The sequence below is a fragment of the Zingiber officinale genome, chromosome 9B (assembly GCF_018446385.1).
Source record: "Zingiber officinale cultivar Zhangliang chromosome 9B, Zo_v1.1, whole genome shotgun sequence".
Taxonomy (NCBI): Eukaryota; Viridiplantae; Streptophyta; class Magnoliopsida; order Zingiberales; family Zingiberaceae; genus Zingiber; species Zingiber officinale.
Window position 1 is genome coordinate 25,921,687 of NC_056003.1, and position 24,940 is coordinate 25,946,626.

At 33.3% G+C, this 24,940-nt stretch overlaps 2 protein-coding genes across 3 annotated transcripts in view; one reads left to right on the plus strand and one right to left on the minus strand.

Annotated features, from left to right (window-relative positions):
• Positions 1 to 24,940, plus strand: part of LOC122022544 — a 120,590-nt gene that overhangs the window by 16,724 nt on the left and 78,926 nt on the right. Inside the window, exons 3-5 of the mRNA XM_042580574.1 lie at positions 3,115 to 3,244; positions 7,880 to 8,032; positions 21,898 to 22,050. Of these exons, the coding sequence (XP_042436508.1) occupies positions 3,115 to 3,244; positions 7,880 to 8,032; positions 21,898 to 22,050 (436 nt within the window). The remainder of the gene's footprint in view (positions 1 to 3,114; positions 3,245 to 7,879; positions 8,033 to 21,897; positions 22,051 to 24,940) is intronic.
• LOC122022545 lies at positions 58 to 22,748 on the minus strand. Of its 2 annotated transcripts, none has more exons than XM_042580576.1 (2): positions 22,654 to 22,748; positions 58 to 686 (listed from the first exon to the last, which is right to left on the minus strand). In XM_042580576.1, the coding sequence occupies exons 1-2, from the start codon at positions 22,676 to 22,678 to the stop codon at positions 235 to 237; spliced, it is 477 nt and encodes a 158-aa protein (XP_042436510.1). In that variant the 5' UTR covers positions 22,679 to 22,748; the 3' UTR covers positions 58 to 234. The 2 variants fall into 2 exon arrangements, with proteins under 2 accessions (XP_042436510.1, XP_042436509.1); XM_042580575.1 differs by lacking the exon at positions 22,654 to 22,748 and adding an exon at positions 3,873 to 4,202.

Here is a 24,940-nt window from a genome sequence, read left to right on the forward strand (position 1 = left end):
AAAAGACTTGCAATGCCATAGAAGAACCATCTTAACAATCAGATCCAATCCAAGTCTAAAACACAGCAACACATTTCCAGCATCTAGTATACTAAACAAATAAAAAAAACTGAGAATTAGCCAACAAAATTTTCTTAACAAATCCAACATTAAAAACCAACATCCCAATGTGGCAAGTCATATTCCACTTTAAACAAATTCAACAGCAATATCACCTCAGCTCCATTTCCTTTGTCATTCAGTCGACTCCTTCCTCTTCCTCTTCTTCCTCTTTCTTCCATAACTTGTTTCTGCCCTTATTTCTTCAGGAGCAACAACTTCAACTTCCTTTTCTGCATCAGAAACTATATTTGCTGTACTTGATAAATCATCAAATGATTCATCACTAATATCATTTCCCAGTAAAAAAGGTTCATTCTCTCTAAATGTATCAATGAAATCTGTAATGATGCTCAGTAATAATTCATTTTCTTGTTCGAGTTCCTTCAGTATTCTATCATAATCCATCTTTAATGCTTTATGTCTGCTCAATCTTTTTCGCAGTTTATCAATCCGGCATAAATGTTGTTTTTCTACTTCTTCATATTGCTCGATTTTAGGTTTTAATCTCTCGTCCCAGTTTGTGAAACTTGTGATAGTCTCTGACAGATATGTATTGAAATCTGTAAGCTGAAATTCTTCTACAGCTATATTTTCAACAAAAGAATATGTCAATATAAAACAAATAAACAATTCTAGAACATGTATCAATACAACAAAAATTAATTTTATTAATCAAAAATCAAAATTTGTTGACTCTATACAAAAGTGATAAGTGGTAAATATATCTGAATCCAAAGACTAAATATGGATTAACACCATTTAGAATTGGAATTGATTAAACTACACTTGCACCTCTTCATCAATTAAACTCATCATATCCATAATCCTCATTAGCAAATCTCTTTGAGTTGTAAACTCAACTTCTTTATGAAAAGAAAATGCTTAACCTTCAATAAAACAAAGCTTCTTATTATTTCTAAATCGAGGCTAAATTTCCCAGTTTGGTTCTACGCTTAACGGTTACAATTATGATAAGCAATTCTAAGGTAAAAAGAGATCGTCTTGTAGATATAATTAATTATGTTTGTCACACTTGGTATTAGGTAGAATATTGAAAAAAACTAACTATTATAATGCATCTAATTATATAATTCTTTGTATGATACAACATATCTTCATGGACTGGGGATACTACGTTGTCTATTTGTTTTATTGGTTGCAAGGGTTTGATGGTTTACTATTAAGAAACTCTATTCCTGTTCAAAGTGTTTTAAATGAAACAATAAAAACTAAATGTTATCAGAACTTTCAACTTCTAGAATTGCAAGGTATTCTTTAACTTTACTAGAAGGTTACAAGTTCAAGAAACAATTAGCCGAAGTTTATGAGAATTACTATGTGCCTAAGACAACATATGATCTATCAATCTATTTACCTTATCTTTCTTTTTAAATGGCTTTCTTTCTGTTTCTTGTCCTTCCTTTTTCTTAATTCCATAGAAATATAAGAAAACTGACACTGAAAGCCATCATTATTTAACAGAATCAAGATCCAATAAATACAAAAAAAAAAAAAGAATAAAATTTGATATTTAAACTACCCTAATTTCATCATGTTTCTTAGGGAACCTCACCAACCCTAGCAAAAGTAACTTGAACTTCACAATCGCAACAGTAAAAATCAGGGGTAAACACTAAAGCAGTTCTCAGAAAACCAAAATAGAATTAGGAGAAACTCTAAAAGAATTATTAACAGAATCAAGATCTAATAATCACAAAAAAAACAAAAAATAGAAAAAAATTTGATGTTTGAACTGGTCCTAATTCCATCATGTTTCTTAGGGAAGCTAACTAACCCTAACCCTTATAGTTTTAACTACTGATTATCAAGGAAATCTTTCATAAGAAAAATGTCACGCAATGCACTATGGGGCTAAAGTTTAGAAAATAACAAAAAAACATATTATATGTCTTAATTATTTGGGATCACCTATATGGATATTTTGTTGTCATCTAGCTATATCTAAGGTCATGTAATTGGTAATCTTGATCATTTAAATCTGATTTGACTTCAAAGTATATGCATCATAACAAAAATTTTATAAACAAGACGTTTTCATTGAGGTGGCTATTGGTCATTGTTTGAGATAGTAAGAACTATCATAACTACCAATCCACATAGAAGGGATACGAATGAAAATATGTTTAAAGTTGGTTTGGTGTTTCCAGTATAACCTGGTCACCTACACACCCATTGTGATATGCACATGGCAAGATTTTAAGATAATTTCTGAAGCATAAGAAAAGACTATCAGGAAGATAGCTTCTTAAAGAAATTAGTTAAAGATCTGTGTTTTCCTACTCATTGATGACTGTTTGTATTTTTTATTTCAGCTTAACTTTGTCCAGCATCTGATATAATCACCATAATATAACATGCAAAACATCTTGCAAAGCGAACATAAAATTTTGACAAGGGAATATAATGCAATATGAGAAGAGAAATTTAATAAATAGCAATTAGTCTAATTTAAGTGAATGTTAGAAAGACTATAGTATTAATTGTTGACATGCCAAGCAAAAAATATTCTTAGTATAATGATCAGTTGATCCTTCATGGTTCAAAAATGGCAGTGCCCTGCATTAGTTTTGAACTGTCCATTAGACTATCTCCTTCAGCTATATGATATCATAATATGAGATTGTTTATCTAAATTGCAAGAATGAATAACATACTGCATCGTGGTTAGAGTAATTTACTTGATATATGGTGCTTACTATTTTCATACTGGAATAAACTTAAATATGAAAAATAAACAGGGAAACAGCAATTACCAGCCATTATTGCAGTAGGATATTGTGCTCAATGCCATCAATCTAAAACATGTTGTATTTTCCTTTCTTATTTTAGTAGACAACACTCAACAACCAACAGTACTTTATGTGGAAGTTGAAAGAGCTGCTTGAGCTTTGACTTCTTTCTTCCACATTTTGCTTCACTGGTGGCATGATAAGTTCTCTATGGTTGATTTCTTGCTTTGAAATCTCAGGTTCACACACAGATATTTTTCAGTAATGGAGACATTTGGAGAGCTTTCAGTATGAAGGAGAACTTGGAAAGGCATCTTAAGTTTACTGGTGGGAAGGTTTTCACTCGTTTCCCTCCTGAACCTAATGGATATCTACATATTGGCCATACTAAGGTAGAATAATTCTGCTTACTATGGTATTATCATTAATTTAATATTTGTGTTTTACATCTTCAAGCACTGTTTATTGATTTTGGTTTAGCAAAAGATAGGGATCATGCTACTTAAGGTGAGGTGAGGAATACATGATACATCTCTTCTCCACTTTTATATAGTGTTAAACATGACTTTACTTTGCTGCTTCTGCATTTAAAATAACAATCGTGGTCCTGATAAATTTTTAGGTATAAACTGTGTCAATTGTGTGCCTCTCTCTTGTTTGTCTTCCTTGAAATGAAAATTTGGGTTGTAAATTAAACACTGTTTATTTGTATGTGGTCGTCAGATGAATTCTGGTCTGGATTAGAATAGTAGCAACAAATTATTTTTTTTTGTTTGACGTAGGTATCATGTACGTATAAATCTCTAATTCACCATGGCCGACTAAAAAAGTCCGAATTAGAAGAAAAGCTGTAATAATTACATTACCAACCCTAACCCTAGCAAAAGTAACTCAAACTCCCAAATGCAAATGCAGTAGTATATCGGAATAAAAACTAAACAAGTTCTATACAACAGGCTTTAAAAATCAGAAGAATTCCACGCATCAAAAGGAAAAAAAAAAGGACAAAGATTCACTAACCTGCGGGTGTTGAATTGGATCCCATGGCGAGAGGAACGTGCTCACTAATCCTTCGCCCGAGCCTCCGTCGCTCGCCCTAATCTGCCGCTCGTCGCTCGCCCTAATCCGCCGCTGCCACTCCGCTCGCTCTAATCATCCCAAATATACTTATATACCCTCTCGACCGATTCGGCCCGATGATATCCAGATCCGTAATCCGTAAATGTCAAATGGGCTACCTATTTCCGTGCTTAATTAATCTATTTTATCAAGTCAACGGTCAACGTGTGGGCGTTTTATTTTTTTTTATATTTGTATTCGTGGGTTGTTTCTAAATTGTAAGAGTAGAATGACAAGAGTTTTCTTTATCTTTGATTGAAGACTAAGGAGAAAAAAAAATCAAAAGGTATTGGTGAAGAGTGATATACCGTATGGATTATAGATTATTGAGTAGAAATCGAGATTCAAAATCATATTATATTTACCCAACAACTAAGATCAAACCTTGAAGATGTCTTCTCGGAGATAACGACCTGCATCTGAAGCAAAGGCAACCGGTGGCAAACGGTTCAGCTAATTTTCCAACGAACGGTGCAGGTAATTTTCCAACGAACGATGATCTTTTGTTGGCCTAAAAAGTTGAACGGAAAGGAGATGGCAAATGTCGGAGCGATGGGGAATAATATTCAGTGAACGTTGAGGCTTCTTGTTAGAGAAAACAAGGAATGAAGAATAGGTAAAACTCCTAGCTCCAATGGAGCAGCAGTTTCGACAACATTTATAGTTTATTTTACACGGGACATGTGATCGGAAAAAACCTAACAAATATAGTAACGGTGCAGCTTCTTTTCCGACGAACAATGTAGTATATAGCTCTTACTATCTTCATGAGCTAGCTGCTCCTGACCATACGACTCCTCGTAACCACGAAGTTGAAAGCGATGAAAAATAGCTCAAGGCAGTGTTTAGATAGTTCTCTGTTATTGTATTAGATAAGGGTTCAAGGGAGGTGTTGGGTGGTTGGTGTAAGCAAGTGTAACGTGAGGTTCAAATAATTCAAGTAGTTGTTAAATTCTATCAACCAGTCTTCCATATATGGTGTAAACCGCAAAGGCGACAGTAAAATCTCAAATTGCCCTAACTAATATTATAGCACTAAAAATCTTCGTAATATTCGTCTAATAATTATTTTTGTTATTGTTGAAAAATCAATCATAGTAGCATTGAAAGGTGAAATCATAGGGTAGACGAAGTTTTACACTCTGATCAATCTTGTAAACAAGATGTAAGTTTTTATTTTACTAATGTGTAAATGAATTAATATGATATATAGATTAGCATTATATGGAATCTTGGTAATGTGGTTTAGTAAAATGATGATGTTATTGTATTGTCAATGTTATGCATCTGAATTTTAATGTCTTCGTTAGTCTTGGGAATTTAATTCATAATACCCGAGTCAATCCATAAAAAGTGCGGTGATAATATTAAAGTTGCTTGTTTGTGAATTGTTACATTTTGAAATGTGTAAATATAAATTTAGGAACATGTGATTTTCTATTGACTTCCTTAACTTGGCTAGTGGGTTATAAAAATAGTTACATATTAAATAGAAGTGATTGGTAAATAAAGTTGCATAAATGCAAGGATTCAATTTCTAATAAAGTGATTTCAAGTAAGATGGAATCGATTGATTCAAAAAAAGAAGATCAACTTGGTGATGGTACACCAATCATAAATACTAGTGCTATTAAGATATCATCTTCCACTTTTGCAAGTGTTGTGGTGAGTACGGAGAAAGTATGAAAATTTATATACAATTTGAGAGAAAAATCTATTAGTATTGAAGATGTTGTAGGCCAGAGTTGTTTGGAACAAATGTATGAAGATATGTGGACTCAACTAGAAAATTACGACATTAGAATCCTAGAAGAAATTGAAAGAGATGTATACATGGATGAATTTATATCGAATGATATGAGAAAATCAACAGAGCCAGCAATGATAATGAATGAGTATAGTGACCTTGAAGATGTGTTTCCATTAGCTGAAGATGGGTATGTAATGAACTCAACAATTGTTGCATTGTAAAGTCAAGCACTAGACGGGAGGGATGAATTTTATGTTAGTAAGGTAATATAACACTAGTATAATAAAAAAAAAATTATTTTACGTTTCATAATATAATGTGCAGTAGTAGTAACTAAAAAAACTATTGATTCTTGTGTAGGTATTTTCAACCCAAAAATATTTTAAAGATACATTTACTGAATATGCTATGAAGAAATAGTTGATTTACAATAAAGGACTCGAGGAAAACGAGAGTTAAAGCAATTTGTGTTGGAGAAAACTACACATGGGCAATAATTGCAAGGGGATAAATAGAGTTCACTGTTACAAAATATTTAGAAGAACATCAGTGAGGTCTTTGCTTAGAAAAAGCTGATCACCTTGCATGCATAGCTTCCTGTATAACTTCTCAAATTAAAAGTCAATTTGTGTTTGCAGATTTGTATAAACCCATAAATATTCAGCGAGATATGAGAGGAAGATTTATAATAGAGATATCATATCAAAAGACATACAATGAATGTCAAAAAGCTCTAACAAAGGTGATAGGTGATTTTGAAAGGATTATGGTGATCTCCATAGGTTTTTACGGGAGCTAAAATATAGAGATCCAGAAACATATGTTGCATTAAAAACAAGGGTTGATAAAAAATTCGAATGTTGCTTCTCAGGCTTTGGTGCATGTGGCAGGGTGTTTTGAACATACTTTCGTAAATTAATTAGAATAGATGCAATGCACTTGAGTGACAAATATCTAGGTATTTTATTGATGACCACAGTAGTAAATGGTAATGGAAACCTTATGTCAATTTCCTTTGCAATTGTTGAGATTGAGTGTGGACCATCTTGGGAGTGGTTTCTTGATCACCTAAAGAAATTTCTTGCAATTGATCCATCAACAATGATAATAATTTCTAACAGACATCGCAGAATATTATCTGCAATGCATAAAGTTTATCCTACTACTCACCATTAATTATGGTTCTATCACCAGTCTTGTAATATAGTAGGATAGACCTGCATTAGGATTATTTTGAGTTGCAGCTAACGCAAATACTATTTTTGAATATGATCAAATAATGCAAAGGATGTTAGAGAAACATCGGGATGCTTATAGATGACTGCAAAATGTGGAACCTACAAAATGGGTAAATGCACATATTTCTGGTAGAAGTAATGCTCACCATGAATTGTGCAGAAAGTATAAATGTATTGTTCAAATACAATAGAGAACTCCTAATAACAGGACTGATAACAACACAAGCAGGAAAATTACACAATGATTTTATAATCATAGGGAGGAAGTGTGTAAGTTTACAAGTCCTTTGATGTCGTCTGCTATGAAGGAAATTCAAATTAGGAGACGAAGAATTTGGTGTTATTTAGTACATGCACATAACAGTTCAAAAATGAAGGTAGTGACTTCTAGGTCCTCCTATATAGTTGACATGGAGAGTCGTAGATGTGATTATGGTGAGTTCCAGATATCAAGACTCGCTTTCTCACACACTATTGCAGTTTATGAGTACAGGAAAATGGCAGTGCCCTGCATTAGTTTTGAACTGTCCATTAGACTATCTCCTTCAGCTATATGATATCATAATATGGGATTGTTTATCTAAATTGCAAGAATGAATAACATACTGCATCGTGGTTAGAGTAATTTACTTGATATATGGTGCTTACTATTTTCATACTGGAATAAACTTAAATATGAAAAATAAACAGGGAAACAGCAATTACCAGCCATTATTGCAGTAGGATATTGTGCTCAATGCCATCAATCTAAAACATGTTTTATTTTCCTTTCTAATTTTAGTAGACAACACTCAACAACCAACAGTACTTTATGTGGAAGTTGAAAGAGCTGCTTGAGCTTTGACTTCTTTCTTCCACATTTTGCTTCACTGGTGGCATGATAAGTTCTCTATGGTTGATTTCTTGCTTTGAAATCTCAGGTTCACACAGAGATATTTTTCAGTAATGGAGACCTTTGGAGGGCTTGCAATACGAAGGAGAATCTGGAAAGACATTTTAAGTTTACTGGTGGGAAGGTTTTCACTCGTTTCCCTCCCGAACCTAATGGATATCTACATATTGGCCATACTAAGGTAGAATAATTCTGCTTACTATGGTATTATCATTAATTTAATATTTATGTTTTACATCTTCAAGCACTGTTTATTGATTTTGGAAAGATAGGGATCATGCTACTTAAGGTGAGGTGAGGAATACATGATACATCTCTTCTCCACTTTTATATAGTGTTAAACATGACTTTACTTTGCTGCTTCTGCAGTTAAAATAACAATCGTGGTCCTGAAAAATTTTTTGGTATAAATTGTGTCAATTTTGTGTGCCTCTCTCTTGTTTGTCTTCCTTGAAATGAAACTTTGCTGCATCTTGGTCATGACTTTACCGTATGGTTATAGATATACCGTACGGATTACACGTGCTTGCTGGGTCTATCTCCTAAAACATAAATCTAATGTTAAGTAAGTATTTCCACAATTTCATAAGATGATAAGGAATTTATTCCAATGTAACATCCACATACTTTGCACAAATAATGGGGAGAATACTTTGCTCACAACCTCAGGGATAGCATTTTTTTATCAAAGCTCATGCCCATCTACACCTCAACAAAATGGGATTACAGAATGGAAAAAATCATTATCTATTAAAAGTGGCAAGATCTCTTATGCTCACAAATTCTGTCCCTCATCGCTTAGGGATAATTCCATCTCATCAATAGGCTTCCATCAAAAATCCTTAAATTCGGCGCATCAATCAACTATCTTCAAAAAATAACAAAACAAAAAATCCTCATATTCATATTTTTTTAACTCTGTCCCACCAAAAGTAGTCAGGTGTCCATTGTTGGTACATAATATTCTTGCACGTGGGAAACTCAACCCAAATGACTACTCACCCACTCAAAAAGAATAGAAGTGCTACAATCTTATCACAAGAAAATTCTAAGTGTCCTGTGATGTTACATTCTTAGAGGATGAGTTCTTTTATTCCAATGATTATGGGGGAAAATTTAAAGAAAGCTAATCATTGGGATCCTTCCATCTCTTTTCCTCCATCGCCCTTATTCATTAGGACTCCCCTACCTTCATCATCATATGATGTAATCACATAAATTAGTCAAAGGGAGAGAACCTTTGCAGCCTTTATAACAACAAAATGAATCGATTCTTTACTCAAGGAGGTCCTGAGTAACTCAACAAATCCAATCATCAGAACCGATGATGGATGCATCACAAGATCCACAAGGAAATGCTCCTATAGATGATATGGATGTTGTCATTGCTCTAAGGAAAGGGATAAGGACATGTACCCAACATCCAATTGAAAGGTACATATCTTAAAATCAGTTCTCACACAATAATAGGGCATTTGTCTCTCAACTGGATCATGTGGAGATTCCTATAAATATATATATATATGATGTTTTAAACAATTCAAAGTAGAGAGCTACTATTTTTGAAGAATTGAAAGCACTGAATGATAATGGCACATGAGAAATCATAAACCTGCCCAACAGAAAGAAGATAGTATGTTGTAAATGGATTTTTTCTATCAAAACAAGGTTGGAGGGCAAGATAGAAAGATACATAGTACGTTTGGTGGCTAGGGGTATACACAAACATATGGTCTTGACTATTAGGAAACATTTGTAGTTGTTGCAAAGTTAATTTATATAAGGGTGCTTCTGTCCATTGCAGCAAACTTAGATTGAGAATTACATCAATAAGATATTTCAAATGCATTGTTAAATGGAGACAAGGAAACATTGAGTTTGCAAGTTGATGAAGTCCTTGTACGGATTAAAACAATCTACTAGAGCATGGTTCACTCGATTCAGCAATGTCATGAAGAGCTTTGGGTACACACAAAGTTGAGAAGATCATTCTCTCTTTGTCAGACTGACAAGGAATGAAAAAAACCTATTTTAATTGTGTATGTATGATATAATGTCATAAGGATCACAGGTGATGATAATGATGTGATTGCAAAGGTGTACAATCTGAATTCAAAATAAAAGACCTTGGAAAACTTCAATATTTCCTAGGAATCGAAATAGTAGGAAAACTTGGTTGTCTAGCAAATACTTCAATGAAAAAAATTAGAAGCAACAAAATACAAACGATGATGCTCAAACTGATAAAAAGAGGTATTAACATTTGTTTAGCATAGTTAGTCAATTTATGCATGCCCCCATGGTAAGACATCAAATTGCAATGGACTAGATTCTTCAATATTTGAAAGGGACACTAGGGAAAGGTATATTGTTCAAGAAAAGTGATAATTAAATAGTTGAAGGATTTGCCGATGTTGATTTGGTCGATTCACTTGAAGATAACCAGTTGTTTCAAGGAGTAGCGAAGAGGCAGAAAATCAAGCCATCGCACAAAGGGTATGTGGATTAATTTGGATTGAATAACTATTGTTTGACCTATGTATTGCATTTGAAAACAAAATGAAGTAATATAGTGACAATAAATCTACTATAGCAAATTCACAATCTCACAAATTTGCTATAGCATGTTGTTTGCAGATGATATTATTTTGGTAGATGAGACACGTGAAGCAATAAATGTTAAACTAGAAGTTTAGCGGAAAGCATTAAAAGTGAAAGGTTTTGATTTAGTAGGATAAAGATAAGATATATATCTGAAATTTAAGTTTAGTAATATTAGACATAAAGAGACAATTGTTAAGATAGTAGATGGCAAGTTGTCTGGAACGAAGAGCTTTAAGTATTTAAGATCATTTTTGTAAAATGAAAGAGTGATTAAGAGAGATGTTTTACGTAAATTACAAGCAGGATGATTAAAATAGAAGAGGGCGTCGGGTGTTTGTGATCATAAAGTACTTTTAAAACTTAAGAAAAATTCTACAAAACGATAGTTAGACCTACTATGTTATATGGTACTAAATATTGACCTATGACTCAAGCACACTAGCAGAAGATGAGTTACAGAGATGAGGATGTTAAGGTGAATGTATCGACATACGAGGATTGACAAAATAAGAAATGAAAACATTAGAGAGAAAGTCAGAGTTGCATCTATTGAGGGAAAACTACAAGAGACGTTTAAAATGGTACGAACATATACTTAGACGGCCAATAAATGCTCTGGATAAACGATGTGAAACTATGATAAATACGCACATCAAACGAGGAAAATAAAAAAATGTAGATACTAACAATAAAATAAAATTTATTTAAGTATAGGGGATAGAGCCAAATGACAGGGAAGAATTCATACTAGGCTTGGTTGTTATTGTATTCTAATCAAATGAAACATGTTCATATAGATAGGAACTTTATAAAATCTGAGATTGAACATGGGAAGATCTATCCTTGTTATGTCCTTCAGAATCACAAGATGATGAGCTTCTTACTAAAATGTTGCTGAAGAAATGTATCAAAGTTGGGAATGATTGATTTTCATTCACAAACTTGAGAGAGAGTCTTGGAATAAAGATCATGATAAGGGTCACTAAAGATAAGGATAAGGATGACCGAGGATAAGGATAAAAATTATCTAATTAATCATGCTGTAAATTAGATCTAATTCTTAGGCTTAATTTTAGGGATTTATCCTAAGTTAGAGATAAGATAAAGATCGTAGAGTTATATATATATTTATATTATCTTTCAATAGAAATATAGATTTCTTCATAATCCTTTTATGATTTCATCGATTTCAAATTGGCTTTAATACAGTCGATGGCCATGTTTTTGGCTAAAGCATGGACTAAGTCCTCCTAGCTCCAAAACTAACTTAGGATTAAACAAATAGTAATTTCTTGACATCAAATTTATAGAAGCAAAAGAGTTGAGCAATTACCACTTTCACGCTCAGATAGACTTTGTTCTTGTAACTGATAGATTGATTTGGTTTTTAAAATAATGAAGAAGATAGGAGGAGAGATCATTCATGCAATAGGGACCAACCACCTTCGCTCTCAGTTTCCAAGGTTGTGTTTGCCAACCAAGTAACATGATACTAATTACTATCAAAATCTTACCTCAAGAGCAAGGCTTAAAATCTCGACCCGTGCCGAGGTTTCAATCCCAAACCGGAATGATACAGTTTCGGTATCGTATCATGCCGTGTCGATATAGTTTCAGTGTTTTTTAAATATAAATATAAATGTATATTAATATTTGATTATTAAAGATGTTTATATTTTGAGATGTTGAATTTATATTTTAATATTTTCTCATAAGATAATTTCTGTTAAATTATTATAAAAAATATTTTAAAAAATAAGTAATTCTTAAATTTCAAAACTAAATTTAAAATTATAAAAATAATTGTAAAAAATTTTGAAAATTTTAAATTATTTATTAATGTATTTGTAAATTTTTTATTTTACAAATTTTATTTGAAATGTTTAAGAATTATATAATTTTTAAAATTTTTAGATTGTTTTAAATTTATGTTTAATTTTAAAATTATTTAAAAATTTTAAATTATTTTGTAGAATAAAATTCAAAATTATTTAAAATTTTTAAATAATTTTTAATATTTTATAATTATTATTAATAATAATTTATTTATAAAAATAGATATTTAAAAATAAAAAATTAATTATATCAAAAACACTAAAAAATATTGCGATCCCTTGGCGCAACATCTACATAGGATTATAGGAATATATAATATTTTATTAAAAAATTTTGAAGTTTAAATTAATTTTTATATATTTTAATGGAATAATAGAATTAGGTTTTTTAAAAAAATTAACTATTTATTTAAATCATAGATAATTAGATTATTAAAAAAATTAATAACATAACTAAAAAATAAATAAATAAAATATTTATTATATATTTTAAAATTAAAATAAATAAAATATTTAATTAATTAAAAAATATTACTAGAATTTAATTAACTCTCTTTGAATTATCCTCATCCACCCTGAGAATTGTTTTAATTTAAAAAATCATTTAATTAAAAAAAAAATGAACGAGCGCAACCATGACCCCTCCGACGCGGCCGCGGGGGTCGCGCGGCCCCTCTGGCGTGGCCAGGGTTGCGCAGCTCCTCCTGTGTAGTCGTTGTAACTTCGTCGTGGGTGTCGCGACGCCTCCGCAGCTACAACGGGACTGGTGTCGGTGTCGACACGCGGGCGGAATGAAATATTTCGCCCATTTCGACCGGCTCGACACGAGATCTCAAACCATGTTGAAGAGGATTAATTGTCTTTTAACAATGGACGGTCGTGGCTTTAGCCAAAGAATGGACTGGGTCCTTCTCCCAGCCCTCAAAGCAGGAAGAGCACATTCAACTAATAATTATGGAAGCAAAAGAGTCACGAAAACGATAAGTAATTACCTAAGACAACAATTGACCATCTTCGACTTAAGATGGACTTCGTTCGTGGCTGATAAATGACTCTTGCAACAGACTAATCCATAAGAGAGAGGAGAAAATGTTGGGAGGCACACCTATTTTTGAGATAATAAAGAAGACGATGGGAAAGAGATTAGTGCCAAAACAAACCATCTGTGCCTTAGTTTCCAAGGTCGTATTCGTTGATATATTCCTAATCGCTTTGGAAGTCGGACTTAGAGAGGATGAGTTGGCCTTAATGCAATCAAGAGTCATGGCTTTAGCTAAAAGCTAGGACTAGGTTCTTCTCATAAAAGACATAGCATGTAAAGTTAACAACTTAGGATTTGCAACAGATGCCATTTCTTGAAATTATTAAACTACTAATTATGGAAGCAAAAGAGTCATGAAAAGGATAAGCAATTGCTGGCGATGGTAACTGACCACCTTCTCCCTTAGTTATACCTCATTCCTATGGCCAATAGATTGCTCTTACAATAAGCAATTACCTACGATGGTAACTGACCACCTTCTAACTTAGATACACTTCGTTCCTATGGCCAATAAATTGCTCTTACAACCAATTGCTCGATCAGTGAGAGAGAAGAGAAATGTATGTAGGCACCTAATTTCTAAGACGATGGGAGAAAGATTATTGCTACAATAGCAACCGACTACCTTCAACGTCAATTTCCAAGGTCGTATTCTCCAATTGATTGGCATGATTCTTATCGCTTTTGAAGTCTCGTCTCAAAAAGATGAATTGGCTTTAACACAATCGACAATCGTGACTTTGGCCAAAGCGTGAATTGGGTCCTTCTCCTAGGCCTCTCAAAGTAGGCAAAGTTAACAACTTAGGATTTGCAACGGCGACTGACCTCCTACACCCTTAGACTTTGTTCCTACAATTGATACATTGCTTTTATAGTCGACCGATCGATTATAGAGAGAGAGAGAAAAGAGAAGTGTTAGTAGAGACACCATCTTCACCTTCAATTGACTAACATGATTCTAATCACTTTGGAAATCTCACCTCAAGAGGATGAATTAGCTTTAACATAGTTGACTCACATGGCTTTGGCCAAAGCATAGACCGGTCCTTTTTGCAGCTCTCAAAGCAGGAAGAGCTGACAACAACTGGTAGTTTCATATAATCATTAAACTGATAAGCACGGGAGAAAAATAGTCACAAAAAAAGATAAGCAATTACCCGCATCGACAACCTACCACCTTCACCCTTGGTAGGCTACATTTTTGCTGCCAATGGATTACTCTTCGGCCGATCGATCAATTAAAGAGAGACAAGGCAAGGGTTTTAGTTTTCTCTTCTTGGTAAACAATACACTGATTTATTGGGAAAAAATAGATGAAAAAAAAACATATTGTTGTTATCTTTCAAAGGAGGCCTATTTTTTAAAAATTATAAAACAATGTCTCAACCTATGATGTTTGACCTAAATGTATTTATATCCATCAGGTCTAGATTTTGTAACCCAGACCAAATATATGTTATTAAACTGACTCAGATTTGAATTGACTAATCAGTTTTTTAATATGAAAATAATATAACTCTGTCCAAAATATCTTTTTACCCACCTAAATAATATTTTACTCAGATTTGAATTGGCTTACAAAGGAAAAACTCAACCGGATCGATCCCTTCGAAAACTCCATGAAACTACGGGACAAACTAGTCGAGTTTCATGAAGGAACGGACGACTCTAAGGTAACAAAGCACGATTTACTTTTGAACCAATTATTTAATTGTAAAATGTTAGATAGAGAGACCACTAGTCAACTACACTCAAGGATAAAAGACATCCTAAATAGGCTCCACATGACCGGACACAAACTCGAAAACCGCAACATCGTAAGGTACGCTCCAAAAGCGTTTCCTAGAAACTCTCTATGGGCATCTATGGTAGATGCATACAAAATTTTGAAGGATATTTCATTAATTAAATTAGATGAAATATTTTGTGAATTAAAATTATATGAGCAGGTTAACTCATTTCAAACCGAGAAAGGTATTGTCTTATTTGCAGGTCAAAATAGAAGCAAAGAATCCAAGCCAAAGTCTCGACCAAAACAAGAGTCTGAAAGTGAGTAAACAAGAGTCAGATTCAAACTCCAATAACGAAGAAAAAATAGTAAACAAGGTTCGAAAAATATTACAAAGAAAAAGAAGTTTTCTAAAAGAGAACTGAAAAAGGTGGTACAAAACAATTCGGGTAAACCTAAATCGAAGGTAACGTGCTATAAGTGCAATGCTAAAGGATACTACAAGTATGAACGCCCTAACCTAAAGGAGGAGAACCCCAAGAAATCAAGAAAGAGAAAACACTCAAGGCCACTTGGGACGAGTCGACTTCGGAGGAATCGAATGAGAAGGAACCGACGCAGTCCAACTCGCGATCGATCGCTCCTCGTGAGCAGTCGAGGCAGCGGGAAAATTTGACTAGGGATTGGTAGGAAGTGGGAAGAGGAGGGAAGGAAAAAGTTTAGGTTAAAAGAAAAATAAATAAATAAAATTTATAGGATTAATAGTTTTTAAATAATCAATTGATCTTTAATCGAGTTAATAATAATGATATTTCTTAAAATTATCACTATAGGTAATTTATTTTTTTTAATTTTAAGATTAATAATATTGAATAAATGTCAGAAAATTACTGTAATAATAGTATATTTTAGTAATGTATGGATCTAGATCCGAATCAAGATTTAGACTCGTATATTATGACCGTTAGGTTACCTCGAGTAAATAAGAGGGCAAGCGAAGGATGTAGGGCGAGCGAAGGATCAAGGGGCAGAGCATAATGGATCGTCGGTTTCCTTGGTGAGCGCTTCACATATATTCACCTCACCAATGCCCTTCAACAGGTTAATGAATCTTCAACTCCCTTTTTCGATTTGACATCTTGCAGATCTATGGAATTCCTCTGGTTTTTTAAGCTCTCTACTAAAAATCATCATTTTAGGGTTCCCTAGTTCTATTTTGATTTTCGGGAATTGCTTTTTTTTTGTCCCCATTTACTACTGAGATTGTGGAGTTTAAGTTATCTTTTCTAGGGTTTGAATGTTTACTAAGAAACGTTTAAAAATTGAAATTGATTCTATTTTTTTTAATTATTTGATCCTGATTCTGTTAAATAATGATGACTTTCAGTGCTGGCATTCTTATATTTCTAGGGAGTCAGAAAAAAAAGGAGAGGAACAGAAAGGAAAGACATTTAAAAAGAAAGAGAAGGGAAATAGACGGCTAGATCATATATTGTCTTAGGAATATTGTAATGCACAGAAACTTCGACTAATTATTTCTGGAACTTGCAATCTTCTAATTAAGTTAATAAAAACCTGGCAATTCTAGGAGTTGAAAATTATGATAACAATTTTCAGTTCTTACTGTTTCATTTAAAACACTTGAAACTGGAATACCTAAAATACAAAAGTACTTGTAATTAAAATATGATGACTCATGAAAGCATCAAAGTAACAAAATGAAAAATTAAAATGGTCATCAAAAGAAGTAACATATAATCTTTAGATAATGAAAATAATTTGTTAAAGCATAGCCTAAAAGTACATAACACCTATTATCATAAAAGATAAAAGTATAGGAAAAACTAAATATATTTTTAAAATTAACTTATCATTCCAATTAACTTTTTAGTAAAAATTATATTGGAAGTACCAAACCAACTTTAAACATATTTTCATTCGTATCCATTCTATGTTGATCATGTACTAGTAGTTATGAAAGTTCATACTATTTTAATCAATGACCAATAACCACCTCAATGAATACAAATTTTTCATTAATATTCTTTCCAGATTGATCAGGCACTAGTGATAATTTATACTATTTCAAACTTTCATTGATGAACCACCTGAATCTAAACCATGTAATATGCAATTTATGATTACTTATAAAAATCTATTTTTTGATTTCCTTTGACTTTAGTTGACATTTTTTTTACATTTCATGCAAATCAAATGTCCAAACAATAGTCATAGGCAGTGCAATATAATAGACTACTGCATCTTGTTTTCTAATTGATTATTGGGTGTATGTAATGGATGTTTGTTATTTAATTGGGTTGCTTATGATCATACGGTTTATGAATTTTTGGCATTCTTTCTTTGAGATGCATGCATTTCCATTGGGTTACTTATGAACATACGGTTTATGCTTCTTTTTTTTAAATCATCTTTCCTCTTAGTTAGCCTATTTCCAACTTCAATAGCTTGACTCATTTAATTTGCTAACACTAGCAATGGTTATTTTTTTTATATTTTTGTATTTTTGATTTATCAATTACTTAAGGGCAATGATTTTGTTTTCATATTTTCTCTATGTTTATGTTAACTTTTGTTTTGACACATTCTTTTGTAGTTATTATTTGGATGTGATTGTCTTTTTTATTATTATTTTCTCCTAATTCAAACTTCTATTTAAAGAAATCGTAATTAGTATTTCAACTCTTGAAAACCCGTATCACTGGTTACAACATTATATATTCTTATTTGAGATTCGTGTGTTGATGACAATACTATTTTCAAGTGGATTTTCTATAGATAGTTGACTACTATAATGTCATTTCCAAGCATGATCAATATTTGATGTTCTAAACAGTCATATATTATCTCAGTCATCTTTAATTTAGACAATTTTTTTTTTTCTTTCAACTAGTCTTTGCAAACTTGAGAACTTCATCCTTCGTGGTTTATGAATATTGGATGCTTACATACGCTAGTTTAATTACCGACTCAATTAATTATTCAACTTTCTAAAGTCAGTGAACTACTAATGGTCAGATTTACCTTTATATTATCCACAAAATAAAAATGATTTTAGCAGTATACCACATGTTAATATATCCATCCACGAATATGAAGAGTTGCAAATTAAATTCCAAAAAATAATGATTATAAAGAAGCCGACAACAAAATCTTTGAAATAAAAATACTTACATAGGAGCACAAGGGAGATGATAGGAGGAAGGGAGGTTCTCTGACAGCTTAAAGAGAATTGAAGCTTAAGGAAAATATTGGGGATAAGAGTAAAATATTATTTAGGTGGGTAAAAAGATATTTTGGACAGAGTTATATTATTTTCATAGTAAAAAATTGATCAGTCAGTTCAAATTTTAGTCAGTTTAAGAGTATATATTTGGTCTGGGTTACAAAATCTAGACCCGATGGCTTTGTTGCATGGATATAGTTACGGATACGGGTATCGTATCGAATACTATACGGATATGACAATACGGCAAATTTTGAAAATATAAAATACAATACAGCGTTAATATATATATATATATATATATATAAGGGCAGCCCGGTGCACGAAGCTCTCACTATGCAAGGTCCTGGGGAAAGATCCATTGTACGCAACCTTACGTTACTTTTTGTAAGAAGTTATTTTCAGGATTCGAACCCATGACATTTTTGTCACAAAGCAACAACTTTATATATATATATATATATATATATATATATATATATATATATATATTGTTGCTAAAAAGTGCGAAGTACAAAAAATCGCTCAAGGATCATGGGGCTTAAAGCGCAATGCGAAGTGCACGCTTTACGGAAAAACCTAATAAACAAAAGAACTAATATATCTAATAAAAATATTTATAATTTTTTAAATTTTAAATATAAAATTATTAAAATATAAATTAATTAATAAAGTTTATTAGAATTTTTTAAAATTATTTAAATATAATTACGATTTATATGAATTTAATAATATTTATTAGATTTTTTAAATATAAATTATTAAAATATAAGTAATTATATTTTTTAAATTTTAAACATTAAATTATGAGAAATCAGAATATAAAGAATTAATAATATTTATTAAAAAATTACTTTAAATATAAAATTAAAATTAATAAAATTTATTTAAAATAATTTTAAATATATTTTTTTATATCTTTTATTGGGGTTATTTAATTAGGATTTATAAAAGTTTATTTGAAGTATCCCCATCTAAATGAGGAATTGTTTGAATTAATTAATTAATTATAAATCCGAAAAAAACGAAGTCACGAGTCGATGACGCCGCAGTCATCATGACGCATCCAGCATTCCCCGAACAAGTCCGGCGATGCTATCCAGCGTTCACCGGACAAGTCCGGCGACGCCAGAAGCGTCGGGCGACGCTTGGCGTCGGTCGACGCATCAAGCGTCGGGCGACGCTTGGCGTCGGTCGACGCATCAAGCGTCGCCTGACGCATCCGGCATTCACCGGACGAATCCGGCGGCGCCAGAAGCGTCACCGGACGAATTCGACGGCATTGGCGACGCGTCCAAAACCATCGAACGCGTCAAGATGCCCGCAGCAGTTGGCGATGCCGAGGGCATTGTGACGCATTCGACGATGCAGGAAGCATTGCCAAACACGTCTGACGGCGCCGAAAGCGTCACTGGACGCATCCGACCCTGTCAGAAGCGTCCCGCGACGCTTTCGGCATCGCCGACACCAGGAAATGCAAAATAAATAACCAGAAAGACAATGCGAAAACATAAATCTTACCGATCGAGTAGACCCAAGTAGACGCGTCGAGAGGCACGAGAGGCAGACGGTCAGGCGGCGAACACGAATCGCCGTATTGATTAGGGCTTTAAAGAAAACAAAAAAAAAAGAAGGTAAATTAGTTGCGCCTCACGCAAGTGCACTTTTGCGCGAAGCGCAGCAAAGCGAGCACTTCCGAGACCTCGTGCGCTTCTGAGGTCTCGAAAGCGCAAGGCTGGAGCCTCGTTGCGCTTAAGCGAGCGCTTCATGTGCTTTTGACAACTATGATGTAAAATCATGAAAAATGATGAAAACCGAGACTTTTAGATATTGTTCGTCAAAAAAATTGAAAGCCAAAAAGAAAAAGAATCTAAAAGACTAGGACTTATATTTAAATTTCTAAATCAAATCTTTTTAACAAAAATGATGAGTGTTTAGGCACTCGAGGAGTGGAGAAGAAATCAAAAATAATAATTTAGGGCTTAAAGGGCGAGCTGCGGCGGCAGAAAGGGAGGCGGACAATGTGAAAGAGGCGATGAGAGGCGAGTAAGACGAGGACGAGCAAAAAAAAGATTAGGGTTTAGGGTTTAAAAACCCACAACCCAATTCATTTTTATTAATTATTTTTCAATTAGTCCTAGAAATTTTCAAATTTTTTCAATTAATCCCTAAAAATATTTGCAATTTTATCCAAACATATCCAAAAAAAGACATATCCTAGTAGTATCCTTGTCATGCCCTTGTCGTGTCCAAAATGTATTTGCCTGGTCAAACCTCAAAAATGTCCACGACACATTTTTAGTAGTATGTGATACGCGTAATTGCATATCGTATCCGTATCTGTCGTATCTGTGTCCAATACTTCAAAATAAAATCGAAGTATCTGTACTACCCTAACCCTTATAGTTTCAACTACTGATTATTAAGGAAATCTTTAATAAAAAAAATGTCAACATAATGCCCTGTGAGGCTAAAGTTTATAAAATAACAATAAAACATGTTATATGCCTTAATTATTTGGGATCACCTATATAGATATTTTGTTGTCATCAAGCTATATTTAAGGTCATGTAACTGGTAATCTTTATCATTTAAATCTGGTTTGACTTCAAGGTATATGCATTATAAGAAAAATTATATAAACAAGGTGTTTTCATTGAGATGGCTATTGGTCATTGTTGGAGATAGTATGAACCGTCATAATTACCAATCAACATAGAAGGGATACGAATGAAAATATGTTTAAAATTGGTTTGGTGATTCCAATATAACCTGGTCACCTATACAGCCATTGTGATATGCACATGGCAAGATTTTAAGATTATTTCTGAAGCATCATAAAAGACTATCAAGAAGATAGTTTCTTAAAGAAATTAGTTAAAGATCTGTGTTTTTCTACTCATTCATGACTTTTTGCATTTTTTATTTCAGCTTAAATGTGTCCAACATCTGATACAAACACCATAATATAACATTCAAAACATATTGCAAAGTGAACATAAAATTTTGACAAGGGAATATAATGCAATATGAGAAGAGAAATTTAATAGATAGCAATTAGTCTAATTTAAGTGAATGTTAGAAATACTATAGTATTAATTGTTGACATGCCAAGCAAAAAAATATTCTTAGTATAACCATCAGTTGATCCTTCATGGTCCAAAAATGGCGGTGCCCTGCGTTAGTTTTGAACTGTCCATTAGACTATCTCGTTCGGCTATATGATATCATAATATGGGATTGTTTATCTATATTGCAAGAATGAATAACATACTGCGTCGTGGTTAGAGTAATTTACTTGATATATGGTGCTCATTATTTTCATACTGGAATAAACTTGAATATGAAAAGTAAAGAGCGAAACAGCAATTACCAGCCATTATTGCAGTAGGATATTGTGTTCAATGCTATCAATCTAAAGCAAACATGTTGTATTTTCCTTTCTTATTTTAGTAGACAACACTCAACAACCAACAGTACCATATGAGGAAGTTGAAAGAGTTGCTTGAGCTTTGACTTCTTTCTTCCACATTTTGCTTCACTGGTGGCATGATAAGTTCTCTATGGTTGATTTCGTGCTTGGAAATCTCAGGTTCACACAGAGATATTTTTCAGTAATGGAGACCTTTGGAGGGCTTGCAATACGAAGGAGAATCTGGAAAGACATTTTAAGTTTACTGGTGGGAAGGTTTTCACTCGTTTCCCTCCCGAACCTAATGGATATCTACATATTGGCCATACTAAGGTAGAATAATTCTGCTTACTATGGTATTATCATTAATTTAATATTTATGTTTTACATCTTCAAGCACTGTTTATTGATTTTGGAAAGATAGGGATCATGCTACTTAAGGTGAGGTGAGGAATACATGATACATCTCTTCTCCACTTTTATATAGTGTTAAACATGACTTTACTTTGCTGCTTCTGCAGTTAAAATAACAATCGTGGTCCTGATAAATTTTTAGGGATAAACTGTGTCAATTTTGTGTGCCTCTCTCTTGTTTGTCTTCCTTGAAATGAAAATTTGGTTTGTAAATTAAACACTGTTTATTTGTATGTGGTCGTCAGACAAATTCTGGTCTGGATTAGAATAGTAGCAACAAATTAATTTTTTTTGTTTGATGTAGGTATCATGTGCGTATAAAAAATCTCTAATTCATCGTGATCCTGATAATTACATTACCAACCCTAACCCTAGCAAAAAGCAAAAATAACGCAAACTCCCAAATGCAAATGCAGTAGTAAATAGGGGATACAAACTAAACAAGTTCTCAGAAAACGGGCTTTAAAAACCAGAAGAATTCCACGCATCAAAACTAAAAAAAGAAGACAAAGATTCACTAACCTGCGGGTGTTGAATTGGATCCCATGGCGTTAGCGAGGGGAATCGTGCTCACTAATCCTTCGCCAAAGCCTCCGCCGCTCGCCCTAATCCGGCGCTCGCCCGTCTCTCGCCTTACTTCTATACCCCTTATGTACCCTCTCGACCCGATGGTATCCAGATCCGTAATCCGTCAATGTTAAATGGGCTAACTATTTCCGTGCTCAATTAATCTATCTGATCCAGTCAACGGTCAGCGTTGTATTTGCGGCTTGTCTGCAAGAGCAGAATCACAACAGTTTGCGAAGGCTAAGAAGAAAATAAAAATCAAAAAGGTATTGGTGAAGAATCATCTACCGTAAGGATTATAGAACAAAATCATATTATATCAATTTGAATTTTTTTTTCTTATATCTAAGTTTGTTTTTATATTTTTACTGTGATTTACTAAATGATAATTTTAATTTTTCCTCAAAACACGTAGGCTTTGGAAATGTCCAAATAGCATAGTCTCCCTTAGTTAAATTCTCAATTTATCCTTTTGAAGCAAACAAGACAATTTTTGAACCACAAAGGTGTCTCGTCGGAGATAACGACTTGTGTCTGAAGCAAAGGCGACCAACGGCAAGCGGTGCAGCTAATTTTTTAACGAACGATGAACGATGATCCTCTGCTAGCCGAAAAAGTTGAACCAAGAGGAGGTGGCAAACGTCAGGGCGATGGCGAATAATATTCAGTGAACATTGTAATTTCGACAAATACTACAAGAAAATTGAGATTTCACAACACTTAAAAAATAATATTTTTTTAAAGTATTGTCTTTTTTTTTTTTACAACGCTGTTCACTAAAAGCGTTATCTAAGTTTTATATTTCTTATTAAAGGCAATGCTCAATAAGCATTGTCTATTAGTATTTTTTTTTTAATCAAAGACAACACTTTTTAAAAAGCGTTGTTATAAGTGTTTTTCTTTAATATCTACAATAACGTTTTAACAAGTGTTATTAATGTCATCTAACTTCCTCCGTCAAAACCTCCCTTCGCCAAAACTCCACAAAATTAAAACCTAGTCTCCCAAACTCATGTTCACCAAAACTCCACAAAAATCCATCTCCACCGAAACTCCATAGAAAATCCTCTGCTAGCAGAAAAAGTTGAACTAGAGGAGGTGGCAAACGTCAGGGCGATGGCGAATAATATTCAGTGAACATTGCAATTTTGGCAAATACTACAAGAAAATTGAAATTTCACAACATTTAAAAGACAATATTTTTTTTTAAAGTGTTGTCTTTTTTTTTTACAACGCTTTTCACTAAAAACGTTATCTAAGTTTTATATTTCTTATTAAAGGCAATGCTCAATAAGCATTGTCTATTAGTATTTTTTTATCAAAGACAACACTTTTTAAAAAACGTTGTTATAAGTGTTTTTCTTTAATATCTACAACAACGTTTTAACAAGTGTTATCAATGTCACCTAACTTCTCCGTCAAAACCTCCCTTCGCGAAAACTCCACAAAATTAAAACCTAGCCTCCCAAACTCATGTTCACCAAAACTCCACAAAAATCCATCTCCACCGAAACTCCATAGAAAATCATCTCCGCCGAAACCCTCCTCCCGCCACCCACACCTGACCTCCTCCACCACCTAGCCTCCTCCTCCACCCCTCCGCGCCACCAGCGACCTAGCTTCCTCCTCCACTCTGTCGTCACTCTTCTTCTTCGTTGTTTTCTTTAACTCTTTTTCTTTACCATTGTCGTTCACTATATTCCCCTATGCCAGACAACAACGAGGGCAAAGGAATCAGGAGGGATTTTTTTTTCAAAGTTAGGTGACATTAACAACACTTGTTAAAGACCAAACCACTTGAGGGCAAAGACATGGGCAAGTCAGAAGAGGTTTGAAGGCTGCAGATATAGACTAGCAGACGGATAAAGCGGATAACCATATAGACGAGGAGGTAGAGCAGTTTATTAAAAGATTCAATAAGCAGCTCGCCTTCGCCTCCACTAGAGGATTACTCCAATGACTTTGGAGTATAAATGGTTCACTTGGTCTTCCTCTAATCTTGAAACCCTCATCTTTGCTTCTTCAAGTTTGATTGGTAATTTAATTGAATTTTTTAGTGGAAAGTTATACAAAGTAATAGATTTTACCTTTTGGAATGCTTGCATGGCTTCTTCTTGAGCATTTTCATCTTTTCTCATCCATTTTGTTCTTCTTTTTGAATAGACACGGAGTTTATTCATTTGATTGCTCTTTTGAATAAATAAATATGCTGAAACAAAACAAGTACTCATATCTAGACAAA